Raw genomic sequence first — 22,320 nt, forward strand, 5'->3', positions numbered from 1 at the left:
CATCTGTTGTACTAGGTGGGAAGTTCCGATGCGCGTCCCAGATTTAATCCACAAGATATCGAACTACATTAAGGTTTAATTGGCTATGATGTGTCCGTCAAGTATTATCTTACGTGACTTCATAATTCTAGTTAGAACTTTTCTTACTCTATATATTCTCTTTCTTACTTAAAGATGTTATATTTATATTTATAATTTTTCTATCTTATATCTAAATAAACTTATATAAGATATATTTCTTATAATATTATTAAATCTTAAGATATAATTAATTTTTATATTCGCTATTAAATATATTTTATTTATTTATTTATTAAATTTTAAAATAATATTAATAAAAAGAAATATATTAATATATATAATAAAATAATATAGAGCTAATCTTAAAAATTTAAGAATATATATATATATAGTTTATTATAGATATAAGATTACGAGTAAAGATCTATAAATTAAATTTATTTTTATTTTTCTAATTAGAACTATCGAGTAAATAGGTGAGCGATCTTTAATAAGCGAACTTTAATAAGCGATATTTGAATTCCTTACGCTTTAATAATTATAAGATTAAATTTAAAAATTATTTTTTATTCGAAAGCTTATATTTTATTCTATAATTTAAAATAAAAATTTTAAATTTTAATAGAAAATAAAAAAGTTATTCTATATATTAATAACGTATATCTATTTTTTTAATAATTACGAACTCTAATTTATTTACCCGCGATATCTAATTAAAAAGCGTAGATCTATTAAATTTATAATTAACTATATATATAAATTTAAGATTTTCTAGCTTAGTTCTATCTTATTCTTTTATATATATTAATTATATCTTTTAAATTAAAGTATCTAAATTAGCTCGCTAGCTCTTTTAAGTCTTTTTATTAGAAGATATATATATATATATTATTTAAAATTGAAAAAGCTTTTTTAATATAAGATAGTAAGGTCTCTTTTAATAGAACTACGTAATAGCTATATAATTATAAGATCTAGATATATAATTAATAGAATAAATAGATTAGTTACTAGATAAATTAATAATTAAAGAAAAAAGAAGAAAAAAGAAGATTTATAAGTATTTAAGACTTTATTAAATATATTAGATACTCGTCTTAATTGCGTAATTTATAATCTAATAAATAATATAAGCGAGTCTATTAATTCGCTTTAAGTACTTTTATTTTTATAATTATATTCTCTCTTAGAAGATTTAATCTTTAAATCTTATTATTATTATATTTTATAATTAAATACTTATAGATTTATTAATCTCTTATATATTATTTATTATTAGCTTAGATATAACTTAAATTAATATATACTATAATAGCGTATTTAAACTTCTTACTTTAAGATCTTCTTAAATATATTAATATATTTATATACTAAATCGCGATAATATCGCTATATATATTATTATTTTAATTAATAGAATATAGATATATTACTATTCTATTATAATATACTATTATTACTATTATTATATACTATTATTATTATTATTATTTTAATAATCGTAATAATTCTATTATTATAATTATAAAAATCGCGTTAATAAGTATAAAAGCCTTACTTTTAATTTAACTTTTATTCTTCTTAGTAATAATATTAATATTAATACTATTATAAATAAGTATCTAATTCTTCTTTATATTTATTATTTTATTTTTATTTATTTTTATTATAATATCGTAATAGCGAGCTATATATTATTATAATAGTATAATATATATATTAATTAAGATAATAGTTAAATAAGATTATAATTATTTAGATTAACTTTATATATAATAAATATCTCGAAAAATACTTTATAATATTTTATAAATAGTATAAGAAATATATTAATATATTAATAATAATATTAAATCTTCGCTTTTATAGCTCTATAAATTATTAAATATTTATAGTTATTATTATTTCTACGCTTTTCGCTATAGTTAATAGATATTTATATCTATTTTAAAGATATACTTAATTAAAAAGACTATTAGCTTCTCTTATCGCTATTTTTATCTTTTTTTATAAATAAAAGAAATATTAGATAATTAAGAGATTACGCTAATATATATTAAACGCTCTTTTACTTTTATTATATATATACTCTTATATATAATTCTTATATAATTTATATTATATTTTTTATTAATTTACGCTAGCGTAAATATAAATAATACTTTTATAAAGATTATATATATAATATTACGAGCGTATTCTTAATATATTACTTAGTCCTTAGCCCTATAGCTAGCGAGCCTTAGCGAAGACATTCTCTATTATATTATATCTTCTTTCTATATATATAGTTCGATAGTCTTATTATTCTCGTTCTATCTTATCTATACTAGTATCGTATCTATACTAATTCTAATATTATAATAAGACTTCTTCGTATATTCTTCGGCGAAGAGAATTAATAGATTTTTTTACTTTCTACTTAGAGTAAGCGACCGAGCCTAATAAAGAAAACGCTAGATATTTCTATCATATAGAAACCCTCATATATACTATTCGAAAGAACCTATATTAGATAATCTATATTCTATCTTTTAAGCGAAGTAACACTACTAAAAAGAGTTATACTCGAAGTATTTATAGTCTTTACGACGATTTAATTAATTAAGAAACGAGTATTATAAACTCTTATAAAGAAATATAAGAGTTATAGTCAAACTCTAACACTTAATACGAAGATCTATTATCTTTCTTAATTCGTATACGCCTTTATAATATCGAAGTTCTAGAGATTTCTCTATTCTACTCGATAGAGATAATATTTAATATTTATAGTGATACTCGATGGGGAAATCTAGTCAAAATCGCTATTCTTATATCTATCTTCTTCGCTTCGTTTTTACCTATATTTAATATATTATAAGTTTCTTAAATTCTTACTTAAATCTATCTATATTAATATCAAAATACGTTTCTTTATATCGCCGATTATCTATATATTATAGCTAGCCTTATCTTATATATAACGATTTATATAGAAGATATTTATCTTTAAATTCGTTATAACTCTATATATTATATATATAATACTCTCTATCTACTAAGAATCTTTATTAGTAATTTTATATTAATTAAGAGAAGATATTAGAATAATAATAGAAGATATAGGGCTAAAACTCGCCTAAGATCTCTATTCCGCCTCCGTTTTTATTATTACTTACTTTATAAGATTTCGAGATACTTAGAGTAAATTAATATCGATTAATCTTATTATAATTAGTTAGATAGCTACTTAGATAGTTACTTAGCCTAAGACTATTAAATTTATCTATCTTTATAAGCACTAATTTAATATCATTTAATAATTAGAAAATAAGAATTCGAGATAAGCTTATCTATAATAATAATTATTTCTCTATTAATACTTTTAAAATTATATATATTATAGCGAGACTTAAAGAGAAAGCTAGTTAGTATATATCTATTAGATAACGATATCGCTTATACTCTATAGTCGATAATCTTCTAAATTATTTAAATAACGTATATAAGATACTCTTATTCATTCTTAAGAGAATCTATTAATATGCTTACGATAAAATAAACTAAAGAAGTCAATTATTTCTTAAATTCTACGGTAATCTTATTAAATATATTAAATATGATTTTAAGAATAATAGTCTCAGCCTTTTTAGAAATGAAAGTCTAATAAACGATATATAAAAGAAATTAAAACTTCGTTTATATAACTTAATTAATCTATTAATAAGAAATTAAACTATATCTAAATTAAAGGAATATATTATAAAAATATAGCTTTAATATTAATAATCTATTAAGGAATTCGCCGAGAAGAAAGTTAAAAGATTTATAAAGTAATATATAAAAGTAAAGGTCGAGGCTAATATAAAGAAGAGATATTTAATTATAACTCGCCTTATTTTTAATATATAGAATTTAAGTCTTACGGAGATAGAGGATCTTATAGATAAGAATTAGACTTATATATAAAAGCATAATAAATACTTCGAACTCGATATAGATTTCGATAAAGTATACGAGCTTAGTTATTAGAGCTTTCTATAAACTTAAAACTAATATATAACCCGACAATAACCTCATTTTTCATATTCATAAAATCGATTCCTTAGATCTATATTACTTAATAATATCTTATATTAGATCTATTAAGCGAGCTTCCCTTATTATTATACGTCTTAAGATCTTTTAAAGTTATTATATATTATCTATAGACTTCACTACCGCCGTTAATAGCTTTAATTAATATCGGCTATATAATATTTCATAGGGAAACTTATATTAGAATCATTTAATAATGATTTAGAGTTTTAGCGCCTACGACTCGATTTAATTTAAGAGATATTAATTAATTAAATTATTTTATTTTATTAATTTCTTCTCTATTATATCAAGTAGCCATTATATAGTAAATTCTTTTTCGATTATTATTTATTTAATTCTTTATAAATCTTTATTAAATTAGAAGTTTCTTAACGCTATAATATAGTGCTATTGACGACGCGCTAGCGAAATCTTTAGAATGTGATATTACTATCGTCGTCGCTATTGAAAAAAGATACTAATATAGTTTAGTATACTAATATTAAAAGTTCTTTATTTTTATAGATTTTTAGCGAGTATAAAATATATGTATACGATGAAATTATTTAATTCTTTTAAAGGTCTATAATAGATAGGCTAGACGAGAGAAGAATTTAGAGAATCTTACTACTATATCTTCGAGATCTTAATTATCTCTAGCCGAGATCTATCGAGACTATAGATATTTGAAGATATAATGTAAGTAATAGATCTATATCTTCGGTTTATTAGCTATAAAGGTTATAGCTATTAAGAGAAAGGGGGTAGTATTACGAGCGTATTCTTAATATACTATTTAGCCCTTAGCCCTATAGCTAGCGAGTCTTAGCGAAGGTATTCCCTACTATATTATACCTTCTTTCTATATACATAGTTCGATAGTCTTATTATTCTTATTCTATCTCACTTATACTAATATCGCATCTATGCTAGTTCTAATATATAAAGTAAACTCGATATCTTTTTATTATTAGACTATTATCTTTACTATAATTTACTTTAATAAGAATATTTATATTACTCTTTAAATATAAAATAATATAAATTCTAACTAGTATATATTAGAATATATAGTTAATATATATAGCGATTTATCGCGTTAAGAAAATTTAATATAACGCTATTATCTTTACTCTTTCTTTAATTATTTCTCTACTACTCTCGCTATTAGATCTTTTTATTATCTAATAAATCTTTTAAATAAAAAATTACTTTTTAATATAAAAGAATAGATAAATTAATATTAGATAGTAATAATTATATATATAACTCTAATAATTACTTTTCTTATAATACGCGATATTTTAACGCTTTAAAATATATTTATAAATATTTTAGCTATTTTCGCTAGGCCTTTTAATTATAATTTATTTATCTATTTAAATTCTCTATTATTACTACTTTCTTAGTTTATCTTACTTTTTAATTTCTCTTAATAATTATATCTTTAACTTTATCTTAGATATTAATTTATATAATTTCTTTACTTATTTAAAGTTCTTAATTACGCCTTTAATATTTTTAAGATACTTTATTAATTTTTACGAAGTTTTATAAGGTGAAGAGTCTTTCTAGTTAATAAGATATTTAGTCTTATTTTTATAAACTCTTTTATCTAGTATCTTATTAATCTTTTATTCTTCTTTTTTATTAATTAAAACTATTTATAACTTTAAATTATTATTATATAAATATTATAATTCTAATAGCGATATATAAAATATAGAATAAATTTTTTTATATTTAATAAAAAGATCTAGCTTATAAATCTATATATATATTTTCTTTAATATTTTAAAAGACTTAAGCTATCTATAATTAAGCTTCTTCTTTAATTATAAGATATATATATTTAAGCTTTATAATAGTACTTTATTCTCTTTTTTAAAGATTATAATCTTATAATTACTATTATAATACTTTACTTACTACTTCGATATTTACTCTTATAATTCTTTTAAATATAATCTTATTTCTTATAATTATTCTACTCGCTCTATAGTAAGTAATACTTTTTCTCTTAAGATTTTACTCTTAAAAATATTTTCTAAGTTTACTATATATCTTATTAATAATTCTTATAAAGTCTTATTAATATTTATATATATATTATTATTATATATAAATATAGCTATTAATAAGATTTTAGATTAATTATTTTATTTATAATTATAATATATTTATAGATAATATTTTAATATCTAATTTTATTTTTTAATCTAATTATCGATCTAAGAATAAAATATAATATTAAGTTTACGCTTTATATCTAGATATTAATATAATATTATTTAAAACTTATTTATAAATAGAGAGTCTCGATTCGAAATTAAATTATATATTATATTATATAATAATATAAACTTTTATTATAAGATATTAATAAGATTATTAGTCTTTAAATTCTTTATAATCGCTATATATATTATATACTTAATTAATTTATTTATTAAGACTAAAATAATATTATAAATTTTAATAATATATAAATTTCTTATAAATAATAAATTTATATTATCTAATAGAATTAATATTAACTCGCTATACGACTTATAATAATAAATTTATATTCTTTAATAATCGAGATAAGTATAAATATACTCTACTATATCGCTTATTATATCTATTTAATAATATTTAAATTTAATATTCTTTTTAATACGCTTATAAGTAAAATATCTAATATTAAAATTATTATAATTTATATAAAAAATCTCTTTTTTTATAATAGAATTATTAGAAATATAAATTACGAGGCTATAACGTAGTAATTTATTCTTATTAACTCTCTATTTTAAAAGCTTATTCTATTTAATAGCGTATTTTTAATATTACTTCTTATTTATAATAAAAGTATTCTTATATTATAATTTAAATAGTTATATTATTATTAATTTTTATAACTCTAAATAAAATCTCTTTAATTTTAAAATTTAATAAATTAGAAGTTAAGATAATATTATAATATTTAGAATATATATTTATTTATTAAATACTCTCTTATTTAAATTAATAACTTAGATATCTATAATAATAATATTATTTAATTATTTTATTAATATTATAAATTTAACTATAATAGATATATTTTTATATTTTTATAAATTAAATTAATATTTCTAATTATAAAGCTTATTTTATAAAATAAAAAGAAAATTATTATTATTATTCTCGCTATTATTCGATTTAATAATATTAAATTTTCTTAATAATATATTTATAAAGTTAAATTTTCTCTTATAATATTTAATTATAAAGTTAAATATAGCTAATTTTTTAATTTAACGAATTTACTTTATATTAAACTCTTTTATTATTATAAAATAATATAAATTATTATAATCTAAAATTATATAAATAAGATACTTACTATTTTATAAGTAATAAGTAAAGACCTATAAATTAAATTTATAAAGTTGAATTTTTCTAAGTTAGATCGAATTTTAGCCCTAGCTCTAAGTTAAATTAAACTCTAATCGCTTACTATACGTTTTTGATCTATATATAGATATATATATATAAAGAGAGGCGCGCTAAGGCTTAATTAGAAAGGTATATCGAGTATAGAGAATTAATCTATAATAATTATCTATAAAAAATAGAGAAAGACTATATTCTTATAATAAGAAGTATCGAAATATCGAAAAGAAATGAAGATAATATATTAATTAGTAATGTGAATTCCATATTATCTTCTACCGCAGTAAAATCTTTCGAATAATAAAATAGCTATTAGAGTAAGATATCGAATAATTTTAATTCGTCTAAATATATATTATTCGATATTTCTTCTATAGAGACTTAATTAACTATAATCGTCGCAGTAGATTCTTCTCTTATAACGTTATTATAGTAATGTATTATATTAATATAATAAGAATAATAAACTAAGTTATAGTAGTATTCTTCGCTTACTAAGTAATAATTTAATATAAAATCATAGAGAGTATATAACGTGAGATCTTAGAGAGCTAAGTCGTATTCTTAACGATAATAATCTTATTACCGCTTGATTTCTCCGTAGTATTCTCCGTAGTATTCTCCGCAGTATTCTCCGCATTTATCTATTATAGTTTCTTCTCTTACGATATTTCTTCTATAGAGACTTAATTAACTATAATCGTCGTAATAGATTCTTCTCTTATAACGTTATTATAGTAATATATTATATTAATATAATAGAAATAATAGACTAAGTTATAATAGTATTCTTCGCTTACTAAGTAATAATTTAATATAAAATCGTAGAGAGTATATAACGTAGAATCTTAGAGAGTTAAGTTATATTCTTAATACTAAGAATTTTATTACCGCTTAATTTCTTTATAGTATTCTCCGCATTTATTTACTATATTAACTTCTCTTATATTAACTAAGTAAATTAGTATAAGATTATAGAAAGTAGATCTATTATATTATTATTGCTGATAATTATCTTCGTAATATTCTTCGTAGTATTCTCCGTATTCGTCTATTATAGATTCTTCTCTTATTTAATTAAGTACGAGAGTATCGAGAATAAATATATTTATATTAATGAAATTAATAGAATTAGTAAAATTAATAGAATTAATAAAATAGTAAAAGAAGAATAATTATATAAATAGATAGAAGGATTATTATTTAATCTTAAACGCGTTTAATATAACTATAATATTTAAATATTAATTTAATTTATTTATCGCTAGCTTAAAAAAAGTATATAGAGGAGAATATATTTATTTAAGCTCTTTTTAAGAGTTTTTTAACGCGTTTATAAGTAGTAGTAGATAGCTATTAAACTCGCTTACGACCTCGATTATTAGTAATAATAAATTTATTAAGAGATAATCTAAAGATATTAATAGAGGCTTTAAGAGGTAAATAAAAAAGATATATATATTTAAATTAAACGCGTTTAATATAATTATAATATTTAAATATTAATTTAATTTATCTATCGCTAGCTTAAGAGAAGTATATAAAAAAGAATATATTTATTCGAGCTCTTTTTAAAAATCTTTTAATATATTTATAAGTAGTAGTAAATAGCTATTAAGCTCTCTTATAGTCTCGATTACTAATAATAGCGAATTCGCTAAGAGATAATCTAAGAACATTAATAAGAAGTTTAAAAAACGAGTAAAAGAAATATATATCTTAGATACTTAGTAATATTTAGGCGAGGGATATCGAGAATATATTTATAATTAATGAATTGATAGAATTATAGAAGAAATATAATTATATAAATAGATAAAAGGATTATTATTCGATTTTAGACGCGTCTAATGTAACTATTATAACTATTATATTTAAATATTTATTTAATTTACTAATAATAGACTAATTTTTATAATTTTTATAGCGTTAGAAAGCGTAAAGCGAGCTTTATAATTTAAGGAATTATAAAGTAACTATATATATCGCAAGCTGAGTACTTTAAAGTATAAAACTTCTATATATAAATTTTTAATAAGAGAGCTTAAAAGGATTATCGGGCTAACTTAGTCGGTCTAATTAAAGAGCGTAGCGAACTCGAATTTATAATTAACTATATATATAAATTCAAGATTTTTAAGCTTAGCTCTATCTTATTCTTTTATATATATATTAATATTTTTAATTTTTAAAGCTTAATATAATTATATAAAACTTTTTATTATATATATTTTAATAAAACTTAATATCTTTAAATTTATAGCTAAAAAAAGTAATAAGATATTATTATCTATTCTCGCTTAATTAGCTAAATATATTATCTATATTTATATTAAAAATATTAATCTTTATAATAAATAATACTTTCTAATTATAATATTTTAGTATAAATATAATAATAAATACTTACTTAAGTATTTTAAAAGTCTTATACGCTTTTTTATTAAATATAAAAAATAATTTAATCTTATTTTTCTTTATTTTTTAAATTAGATTTATTAAAAACGTAATTATCTATAAAAAGCCTTATATGAATTATTAATAAAAGCTTATAAATCTTAGAAAGATTAAGATATCTTTAATAAACTCTAATTCTAGCTATTTAGTAATAATCTTAATATATAATAACTTTATTTAGATATCGCGCTAATTTATTAAAAATTCTAAAAAGATAATCTTATTATAATTAAAAGTATATTTCGATAATTTTATATAAAGTTAATACTTTAATAATACGCGTAGTATTTTATATATATATTCTTAATATAATTCTTTTATTTCGAAATAGATTAATATATAATTTAGATATATTATATAGAAGATATTAATATATAATTTAAATACTTTATTTATATAAATTTAAAAGATTATAAAAATATTTATAAAATTAAAAGATATTATTTAATACTTAAACTAATTATAGCGAGTTCGAAAGATAATTTTTTATTTATCTTTCTTTTATATTTATATTCTATAATATATATTATAAATATTAATCTTAATAAAGTACTTTATATATATAAATCTCTTTAAAATCTCTAAAAGTAGCGATAACGAGTAATTATTCTTAATTATTATTTTATTAAATTTTCGATAGTTAATATATAATTATAACGAGTTATTAGATTTTTTAATAAATAGTATTAGCGAGATAATTTAACTAATTAAAAATTAAATTTATTTTCTCTTAAACGTAATATTTAGATAATTTCTAATTATTATAAATTCGTTATATAATATATTATAAATCGAATTATTTCTAGATAGCTTTCTAGATAGTAGATTAATAGAATACTCGATTTAATTATATATATTAAGATTATTAGATAGCTCTTTAAAAAGATTTTTAATAAATTCTTAAATTATTTAAATACGCTAAAGTCGTTTAATTATATAATATTATATCGTATAGCTTTATTATAATTATTCTTATTATTTTTAAATAGAATCTAATATAAGAGTATAATAAATATTTATTTTAGATTATATATAATTATTATATTAATTAATAACGTAAATTACTTTATATTTATTATTATAATATCTATTTATATTTTATTACTTATAAAAAAATCGCGATAGATTTAAAATTATTTGCGTTAATAAATATTTAAATTAATATTATAAATTTAAGAGAAACTAAGAATAAGATTATATTCTTATATATCTATAATATATATCTTTAAAATTTACTCTTACTTTCTTTTTTAATTATTTATAAGATTAAAAATTAGATTATACTTCTTATATAAGAATATTTAATAATTATTAATAATATATATTATTATTAGCGCGTATTTAGATTTAGAAATCTATATCTCTTTAATAAAAGATTATAATATAAAGATTTTCTCGCTATTAATATCTATTAGAGTAATTATCTTATACTTTTTATTTAATATAATAATTTCGCCTCTTAATAATAGAGAGTAAGATTATTATTTAATTAATAGCGTATTTAATATTATAGCGATAAGTATTAAACTTTATCTTTTCTCTTACTTAATTTATAATTATATATTTTATTACTTATAATATAGTTTAAATATTTAAATAAATTCTTATAATATTTTATTTACTTATAATTATAATATTATATTTTAATAAGAGATATTTTAGACTTAATATAAGAGTTACTATCTTTAAATTTAATTCGCTTAAGCTTTTAATTTTACGATATTAATAAAAATAAACTCTTCTTTTAATCTTATTAACTTTTTATATATTATCTTTTAGACTTAATATACTATTAATTATTATTTCTCTAATTATTTATCTTATTATTAAAGCGAGTCTTATCTAGAGTAAAGAGCTCTTTTATTTTTTATATTTTTTATTCTATATTTTAATATTATTATAATAATATAATATAGATAATAAATTAAATAGCCTTCTTTATAGCTTTTAGAGAAATTTTCTTTATTACTTTATTTTATAGATCTTTTATATATTTTAAATCGATTATATAGCGATCTCGCTATAATTAGAATATAATAAGATAATTATTAAAATTATCTATTAATTATATATTTTTTATAATTATTTTAATTAATTAGTATTTTATATTATAAGATTTAATAACTAGATTATAAACTTAATTTAAATATTATCTCTTATATTTCTTTTAAATAAATTCTCTAATATCGTATAGTATTATATCTCTAATATTTCTTTAAATTTATTTTTTAATATCTATTAAGAGAGTAGAAGTTTAGCGAGTCTTTTCTTTATTTATATAAAAATCGATATAAAATATTAAGACGATAAAATCGTTATAATCTTAAAAAAATATAATTATCGAGCTATAGTTATTAAGATATTATATATTAGATATTTTAATAATATTTATCTTCTTATAACTCGAATTATAATAGTAATTATTACTTTACTTATAATAATATTTTTATATATTCTATATTTTAATTAATTTAAATTTTTTAATAATTAATTACTTTTTAATATTAAGCTTTAGAAATTAATAGTATTAAATTTAAATTAAGTTTATAAGATAAGAGTTTTTATTTATAGATAGAGGATTATTAGATATAACGCTTTAACGATTATTATTTCTATTAATAGTATTATTAGAATTCTTATTAATATTAATATTAATATTATAATCGCTTAATTATATAGTAAATATATTTTAATAAAAGTTATTTATTAAATTAGAAATATTATTAATTAATTATAATAAGATATTTCTACTTTATAAGTTAATAGAATTAATTTATAAGTTATTTATTATAGTTAAATTAAATAATTTTATATAAATAAAATTATTAGAATTATAAGATAGTAAGATCTTTTTTAATAAAACTACGTAATAGCTATATAATTATAAAATCTAGATATATAGTTAATAGAATAAATAAATTAATTATTAGATAAATTAATAATTAAAGAAAAAAGAAGAAAAAAGAAGATTTATAAGTATTTAAGACTTTATTAAATATATTAAATACTCGCTTTAGCTATATAGCTTATAGTTTAATAAGCGACGTAAGCGAGTTAATTAATTCGCTTCGAGTACTTTTACTCTTATATTTAATCTCTATTAAAATCTTTTATTAATTTTTTTTAATTATAGAGTATATAATTATTCTCGAATTTTAGATAGCTTTAATTAAGAAAATATAGATAAATATTTATTAAATTTAAAATTTAAAATTTATTTTTATTAAAATCTTCTAAATTTTTTCTAAAATTATAAAGTATAATTTATACTTCTTAATAGAGTATAAATATAGAAATATAATTTATTAAGTATTTATAATTTCTTAATAAGATATTTTAAAATTAGATTAAATTATAAAGTATAATATACGTTTCTTATTAATCTAAGAATTATAGAATTTAATTCTTTAAATCTTTAAAGATAAGAATTTTAAGTATTATTTATTAAAATCTTATTTATTCTAGTAGAATTAATTTTAATATAATTTAAATAGTTAATTAGAGAGAGAAATTTAATAGAATATAGAATTATATCGCTCTATTCTCGATTTAGATTTATTAATCTCTCTTAATTAAGTAATATAAATAATAATAAAATCGTAAAATATTAAAAGATTAGAAAATTAAAATTAAAATCGATAATAATAAATTTTACTGGCCGGAGCCCGGAATTCGGAAAGATATGGGTTTTTTGAACTTAGAATTTTTCAACTTTTACTTCTTTTCTTTGAAAATTTATATCTTTATAATCTATTTATAGAATATTAAAATTCTTAAAGCCTTATAACGAGGGTAGTCTCTTTTATACTAGACGATTTTAAAATACGGTAATTTATATATAAAATAGCGAGTGGGATTAAAAATATCCTATATCTTTTAGAATAATATCTCTAAAATTACTTAAATCTCATATTAAATATTATAGCTTTCCGGCCTCTAATAATATTTATTAAATTTAACTTTTTATTAATTATATATAAATTAACTTAAAAATAAGTTCTTTAATTCGATTTACTTAAAAATAACTTTTAATATAAATTCTTTTTTTTAAATTAAAATTTATAACTTTTCTTATATTATAGAGTATAATTTACGCTTTTTAATAGCGTAAAAATAATATAATCTAATCTTATAATTTTAAATAAATCTTAAGTAAAGTATTTTACTCTTAAAAAGTTAAATTTAATCTCGAAACTACTTTTTATAAACTTAATTTATAAATATATAAACTTATTAAAAATAATAATATTAAAAATAAGAAATAAATTAAATATAAAAATAGATAGATCGAACTTTCACTCGCGAAATTTATTTAAATAAATATTAAATTAAGTTAATACGCTAAAGTTTAATAGAATAATTAAACTTATAAAAAGTATTTCTATAAAATAAATATTTAATTACGCTAAGTAGTATTCTATGTGATTAAATAATTGAAATATTATCTATCTAGCTTATAAAGAATGTTATAAAAAAACGTTGCTAAATCTCTCTACAAGTAATAGCGTTCAAATCCCGCTCAAAACGATCAGTCCTAGATATTCGGCTGATCGAGTCACGCAATGCGGAATAGCAGAATACGCATGACTTGTGCTAGACCAGCAGCAGTATCAGTCTGGTACACTGCGCCTCCCACCAGTTGACTTGTCATATCACGCCGCTTGACGATATCGCTCATGCCGCCATCGGCACTCCTACTTCGATTTTATTCGGCCCTCGATCGATATCTGACCCGAAAATCGAGGTTCTTAATTCCAGGATACCAGTCCGGTGCAGGGGAGGACGGGGTATAAGAGGTTGAGGGAAATTGTTTGGGATAAGGGAGGGAAGAGGAAGGAGGGTTAGAGGGATGGGGTTTTGGGAATGGGGTTCCTTGTACGTCATGAGATGTGAAATAGGATGTGTTTACTTGGTGTTGGCAAGATATTTGTTCATTGGTCAAGTGATATGTGGGGAATCATCAAATATAACCATCAGCCATATCATACATTTCGTTGCGACCCATTCCCCAGAGCGACTCGAATGCTTCTGTCCCACCTTTAGTAGGAAATAGGTTCGGATCTTCCTCTCCCCAGCGTAGACTTCATGGAGGGCCTGGGAATAATCGTGTCACCCTTCCAGCCAATCTTTTCTTCAAAGTCTAGACCTCCAGCGAATATGATTACCTCGGTCCGGTAGGCGACGATGATACTGCCCTTAGACGAAACGTGTATAATCAGTGAGCTCGCGCTGTTCTGGTACCGGAAGGGTATGAAGAAGTGGCGGGTGTAGTGGTTCTCTTCCCCCGGGCTGGTGAACTTTAATGAGCAGATCCAGCCTTGGTGGGTGAGGAAGATGAGAGATTCTTCGTATACGCCAATGACGAATTTGATGTCTTTGGCGAGTTGATCGTAGGTGGCGTTGGCCGGCAACTTTTTGGAAATCGCCTCTCGTGTGCTCTCTTCCTTGATATCTGGCTTTTGAGTGTCTCTGGAAACGGCATGCATTTCGTGCATGTTCCAGACTCGCAGGATGGGAGGTACGAGTCCAGGTCGAGAACCTGCAAGCAAAATGCATAGATGCGAAGCGTTGGCTGAGGAGGTGACTGCTACTACTGGTGTAGTGCCCGCTTCTGCAAGACATAAGTCCATCGAGGGTCCTAGATGACTTGCTTCGAAGAGGTCCCAATTATACAGGGTGGCTGTGCCATTGGAGAAGTAAACCAATGGCATTAACAGCTTGGATGTTTGTATCCAACGCCAATGAGCTCGATCGTTTGATCTTGGGATCTCACCAAGAGTGTTGGCTGTCTCAAGTTCCCATATCTCGTCTTTGTGCGACATACTCACCAAGATTTTCGTGTCATCTGCGCTGGCCAGAATCTGCTCTACCACGTCGATAGCTTTCCTATCCATCATGAATTCAAATTCCGTCACTCGCGGACCTCGTAGGATTTCTAGTCTGCGAGTGACGATCCTACCAGATCTGTCGACACTGACAAGGATTTCCCCAGAACGACTGAGATGCAGGAACATGACAGCAATATTCTTTGCATGACTGGCCAATTCTTGTACCAGATAGCCCGTCAGAGCGGAGTACGCAGCAACCGAGCCATCTTCGCGACCACAGATGATGACGTCAAAGCCGTAAGGAGCAGCCATCGCGGTGATTGCTCTATCGTCGTCATATGTCTTCGCATTGACAGTAGGAGGTGCAGCAATTGATGCATCATCACTAGGTCCTATGCTTGATTCGTCATTCATCTCAGCCCAACGTACAAGAACTGGCGGTTCCCAGATGTTGCAGTGATCACCTCTTACATCGAAGAATCGAAGACCATCGTTGCTGAAAGCAAAATTTCTGATCCCTAACTCATAGGAGTTGATGTTGTACAGTACCTTGAGAGTCTCAAAGTCGTACAGAGTGATCTTGCCATTGCCATCACCACTGACCAAAATGGTGCCGTCTCTACTACCTTGCATTACTGCAGTGTCTGCGTTGACACTGGCGCGTCTCCGTTGGGTCCAGGGATCGAACGCCACAATCTCTCCGTCGTCGTATGCTGCGGCTACGAGCTGAACTTCTGCTTTCGGGTTGAAGATGAGAGCAAAACAGAGAGGTCCTGGATATACATTGGTGTCTTTATTATACTGACCGACGTATGAACAATCTTCGAGGTCCCAGAGAACAATTGGTCGTTGTCGATATACAACTGCAAGGAGATTGAGGCCTGGCGAGAAGGTTGCATGTGTGGGAGCTCTGGCATGCCAATGTTCTCTTCCGGTCGACTCATCAATGTCGGAGAACTGGAAGCTGTTGACCAGCTCTCCAGTAGCCGAGTTCCAAAACAACAGCGAATTGGATCTTGTTGCACCCATGAGGAGACTGTTGTCTTCGTTGAAACACATGGTCAACAGAGGATCGTTGAGCTTGACTTCCCATGTCAGAACCATTGTTGTACAATTCCATAAGCTAATTTTCTTCCGGCTTGCTGTTGCCAAATATTGATCTGTGGTCGAGAATGCAACAAAGCGAACTTGATCTCGATGGTTGAATACATGCTTTTCTTGCATTGTAGAAGTGTCATAAATATGGGCGGTCCCATCAGAGAAGCCGACTGCAAACGCGATGTCCTCACAAGTGACCGAGAGTGCCTGTTGTCCAGGGTTGACAATGCATGACAGTCGATCGTCCCACTCGTCCTCAGACAGTCCCAAGACCCGCATCGGCCTTGGATAATCCGCGAAGGATCGGTATATAATGGAAGTAGACGGACATACTGGCGGAAGCAGAAAATGGATTGCTCCTGGATTCGTCATCAATGGCTTGCCAAAAGAGGCTACAAGGCGGCTAAGATCCACAGCCCATGCTGTGACATCTTGTATTGCCTGCCCAATCGGTGCTTGATACTTTGCGCGTCGGTCCAAATAAGCCTTCAAATTTTTGGCAGCTTGTACAATTGGTGTCAGGTCATTGGTGGTCGCAACGATCTCAATCCAGGTCAAGGAGTTCAAGGAGAGGAAGGCTTGGATATCGCCGAGGATCTTCGCATCGTCGGAGTGTGACTTAGCAATGTGATCGGAGAAGTGTTGCACTGCGTATTCTGCAAAAGCCGAACGCTTGACCGTGCGGGAACTGCTGGTGCCACGACGATACCTTGCCACCTTGAGCTCTGACCCGCGGAGATAGTCCAAACAGACTCGGCCGATGTTCAGATGATCACGAGACCGAATGATAGAAAAGTCGTTGGTAAGTAGGCCGTGAGTGTGATCACGGGTGAGAAATGATCGCACAGTCTGGTGAGCCAGTTGAGCTTTGTTGTCACCATCAACATATACAAGGTTTCCCGTGACTGACCCGAGAGTCAATTCTAGGCGAGGTAAAGTGACGTTGATATCAAGCCTCAAGGCTTCTTTGAGCTCGTCGATCGTCAGAGGTCGACTTGAGCAAACAGTCCATTTCAATATGGCTTTTGCTATTTCCCGGTTCCGGGGATTGTTCAACAGTGCCTCAAGGATGCGGGAATACAGCCCATCCATGCCATTTGGGACTGAGTCCAAGACTTCATATGCTTGTTGGACGTTAAGTGTGTCCGCCAACTCTTGTAAAACGAGATATGTCCACAGAAAATTGCCATTTGACCGATTCAAGATTCGGGTAAGCAGCCGATCTCTCTCAATCTCGTCTTCTGCAGGCAAGAACTGTGCATTGGCTTGAAGATACAAATGAATGTCCTCAAGCGACTCCCTGATGGAGATTGTCTCGGCGATTCGATCCAGTTTTTCTTGGGTGAAAAGTCTGTCAATAGCCAATACGGGCCGGCTGGTGATGAAGATTCGTAGGGGATGCTGTCTCTCTACCTTTGACAGTAAGGGAAACAAAGCATGATAATTCGAGCACTCATCGAGAGCATCGAGGATCCAATAGCACGGTTGCCGCCATCCAAGCCGTAATATGCGTGCTGCGAAAATGTTTCTCCAGACAGAGCCTTCGTCTGCTTTGTCCACAAAATGGCCCTGCTCTGCCATGGCCAGTAATTCTTGTCGCACATCTAGATTCACCCGTGCCATCTGCCAGGCAAGGGAGCGCAAAAGGACGGCGATGGACGATTTGGTGCTGTCTCCATGTTTGAAGAAGAAGAACGCACAGTCGCCGTTGGTCTCTTCGATAAACTTTATCACATGACCTGCGATTGTAGATTTGCCAGTCGCTGGTTCTCCATCAAGCCAGAAGAATCGTGGCGAAGTTGGCAGTCCTACCCACTTTTGGAAAGATTCTTTGTCTGTGAGCCACTTGCAAGAGCCCTCCGTCTGTCTTTGGTTCACTCTTGCGAGCTCAGATTCAGGGCGTTCTGCGACTCCAAGATATTGAGACAAGATCTGCATTTGTGAAAGGTGCTCAGTCCGTCTGGTTAACAGCCACGTTTTCTCAATCGACTCGATACTTGCCACGAAGGCATTTCGCAAGCTGCAGTAGTTACTGTCTAGGCGAGTGTCAAACTTACAGACGTGGCGATGGTCTGCATTTAACAATTGTACCCGTTCTCCTGGCAGTCCTATCACCGCGGACTCCCTGTCGACGATCAATCCCATGCTGGTGCTAACAGTTTCGAAAAACGACCATAGTTGCACTCCTTGATAGGCGTTGCGAAATTCGTCGTTGATGAGCTGTGTACTCATCGATCCAGGCGCCAGGTCTCCAACATATGCTTTGTTGCTGGTGACGCTGAGGAGCTTGTGTAGAAGCTGGGCACTGTCCGCACCTCTATGTGGTGTCGCGAGAAAGAACATACTGTGGAATCTACCCACGAGCTTTTGGCAATGAGGATCTTGTCGCGCGAGTAATAGTGTTTTCTTGATAATAATTCCTCCCATGGAATGTCCCACTAGGACAATCGCAGTGTTCTCGTCATGCCCAGATAGATCTGGTGAATTCAAGATCTCCCCTAGAAGCGCCTGCCCAAAGTCGTGCACCGTCAAATTGCTACCTTTCCTCTCCCCCCAATCTGAGTTGTATCCAAAGGAATGTATCCGGACATTCTTGAACCTCGGCTCCAAAGGTAGCCATTGTTGTGGCCAATAGTGGTTTATATCCTCTGTCTTACTCCATGTTTTGCGAGATCCGCCGCGCAGACCGTGTACGAAGATGAAATCGATGAGGGGCTCGGAGGGCGCATATAGCAGGTTCAGACCCAGAGGGCCGCGTACCTCATCAACGTGCTCCGATTGCCGACGACCAAGGCTCAGGCCAGAGAAGGGTCTATCAAGAAACAACGTGGCCGTTGTAGATTTACGCCGCAAGGGGTCCGTGAGAGGCATTGATCTGTCGTTGCCGCTGTTGAGTGGCACTTTGCTCAAAGGTCATCGAAGTACATTCGAGGTATTGCCGTGCTCTTTGGTAGTGGCCCCTCTCAGCCTTATCCGTTGAAGTATTTTGAACGCCGACGAGTTGTGGAGGGATAGAGTACAGAGAGCACTAGATGACAGGACGGAAGATATCCCCACTACATGTACTTTGCGACCCAGCACTATATCGGCAAGTCTCGAAAGTTCAATTCCGCACTATTTGCTTCGGGTGAGCTAACCATACACAGGGTGTGTCGGTACCGGGAGTATGGTAGGTGGTGCCCATCTGTGCATGTTCTTTGCTATCGGACCAAGACCCACCTATCAGCAATTACTATTACTATCGAGTCAGAATTTAATACCCGGTGGGGTGAGAATCACGACCTTCGACACAGCTTCATAACGAGAGCTCTATCGAAGAAGATATCAATGAAAAATATAGATTTGGTAGGGTCATCTGAAATTTCACCATGTGTTATTTCTGCTCAAAAGTGCTGTGTATCAAAATATCGACTGGTGAAGTGAAATTGATTTGCTTGCTTCAGCGCCAAGATTTGCGGGCACCCCACCGGGGAACCAAATACGATCCCGATAGTAACCCGTGCGATCCGCCCGGATCCGCAGAATGAGCAACTCTAGCTCCGCTTTCAGCACGATCAGCACGATTCATCATACGACCTGCAGGCTCAGCGCCGCTCATCCAATTACCAACAGTTGGACCGTGCCGCTCGGTCTCACAGCACATGTTTACTATCCTTATCATATCAAGAAAAGGCCTGGGGCGCTTATCGAGATAACATAAAACCCCAAGGATACCCTCGCCCAGTGAATCATTCGCGATGCCGGTTACAACCAGAAGTCCTTTTGTCCGCCAGCGAAAATGTCTGACGATGGGCCCGCGCTCAAGGAGTGGCCACCAGTCGAACTTATAGCAGGTCTTTCCTTAGAGACGACTGCGGAACCAGAAAGCGAGCTTGATGAGAAGGTTCATTCCGGTACGGTTTCCCCAAGGTTGAGGATCACGCTTTGTTCCATTGTTCATCTTGCACGGTTGCTAAGAGTCTTCGGCCGGGCCATTCGTTCTCATCCTTCATCGGGAAGCTTTCTACTAATACTGGGTCATCATTTAGAGCTTCTGCCCGGAACAGAAGTCCTCGAAATAACACCTTCTGGAGCAAGTGCTTGGGTGCAGACCGTCCGTATTCGAACCCGTCAAAAGGATGGAACAACGAAAGACTACTTCAAAAAGGTACAGCGCATGTTCTACAACTGAGACACCTAGTTTAAAGTTGTTTCCAGAGCCAAAGCGGCAGCGTGGGTCGAAGAATGATGCTTGGTACATTTGCGTCTGAGAAAGCGTTCTATGAGTATGCACCACACAATATCCCTAAACCCATAGCATGGGGCAATTACAAGTCCAACGAGGACATGTGGTTCTACCTCGCCGAATACCATGACATGGTCGACGAAGTCCCAGACCCTCAACAATTTGTCTCCATAATAGTCAAGATCCATCAGGAGAGCGTGGGGAAATCACCAACTGGCAAGTTTGGATTTGATGTACCAACTCACCTGGCCAACATTCCTAGTGACAATGGTTGGGAAGATACGTGGGAGAAATTCTTCACCAAGGCAATGAAAAGAATGCTAGAGCTGGAAGAGCTGTCTCATGGCAAGGATGACGAAGAATTCGAAGAGCTTAAAGAGAAGTTGCTTACCAAAGTCATACCAAGGCTCTTGAGGCCACTTGAGTCTGGGGGACGCAAAGTGACACCGTGCCTAGTTCACTCGGATCTGTGGCCTGGAAATTGTATGCCCGATGCGGATACGGATGAAATCATGATCTTCGACTCATGCGCCTACTGGGGCCATAACGAATCAGACCTTGGAAGCTGGAGAGCACCCAGATACCGAATGGGAAAACCATTCCTGAGGGAGTATCAGAGACGTATGGGCATGTCATACCCGGAAGAAGACTGGGATGACAGGAACGCATTATACGCAATGTAAGCACGAGGTCGAAGCTCATGGTCTTTCAGAATCGGATCGGCTGACAACCGTCGCACACAGGCGTTATGATATTCTGGTCTCTGCCTTGTTCCCGAATTCCGATAAGTTCCGCAACCTGTGAGTAGCTGCCTTGACCTCTTGAAGGACGCTACTGACGTGGGCTAGTGCGAGGGACGAGATGAAGCGCATGTCAGAGAAGTACTCAAATGGTTTTGATGACTTCGAGGAGGTGATTTCCCAGAACTGAAGGCCACTCACATTAGGGAGGTTTAACAACAGTTTTCATAACATTTTACATAATCTAAAGAGGTAATAATTTAATAGTCTAACAACATATGATAATAGATAGCGTCGTCGATCGCCATCTTATGAAAACACTTTAAATAATATAAAAAGTGTTTTCATAAACTTTATTACCTCTTTAAGCCGTAGTATAATAATCGCGTTTCACGAAATATCGATAAGATTTCGAAACCCTATATACAATTAGGGCTTTAGGGCTTTAGGGCTCCAAGGCTTTAGGGCT

At 28.4% G+C, this 22,320-nt stretch overlaps 2 protein-coding genes across 2 annotated transcripts; one reads left to right on the forward strand and one right to left on the reverse strand.

Moving 5' to 3' along the window:
• Nucleotides 1-14,999: 14,999 nt before the first annotated feature.
• Nucleotides 15,000-19,757, reverse strand: HO133_003981 (uncharacterized protein; the record flags this gene model as incomplete). The annotated part of the gene is made up of 1 exon (XM_037294900.1): nt 15,000-19,757. The coding sequence occupies one exon, from the start codon at nt 19,755-19,757 to the stop codon at nt 15,000-15,002; it is 4,758 nt and encodes a 1,585-aa protein (XP_037148947.1).
• A 907-nt stretch (nt 19,758-20,664) lies between these two features.
• Nucleotides 20,665-22,041, forward strand: HO133_003982 (uncharacterized protein; the record flags this gene model as incomplete). The annotated part of the gene is made up of 5 exons (XM_037294901.1): nt 20,665-20,779; nt 20,915-21,033; nt 21,084-21,790; nt 21,855-21,911; nt 21,960-22,041. 5 exons carry the CDS (start codon nt 20,665-20,667, stop codon nt 22,039-22,041), a joined length of 1,080 nt encoding a protein of 359 aa, XP_037148948.1.
• Nucleotides 22,042-22,320: the final 279 nt, after the last annotated feature.

This window comes from Letharia lupina (genome assembly GCF_014066315.1).
Source record: "Letharia lupina isolate WasteWater1 chromosome Unknown contig_19, whole genome shotgun sequence".
Taxonomy (NCBI): domain Eukaryota; kingdom Fungi; phylum Ascomycota; class Lecanoromycetes; order Lecanorales; family Parmeliaceae; genus Letharia; species Letharia lupina.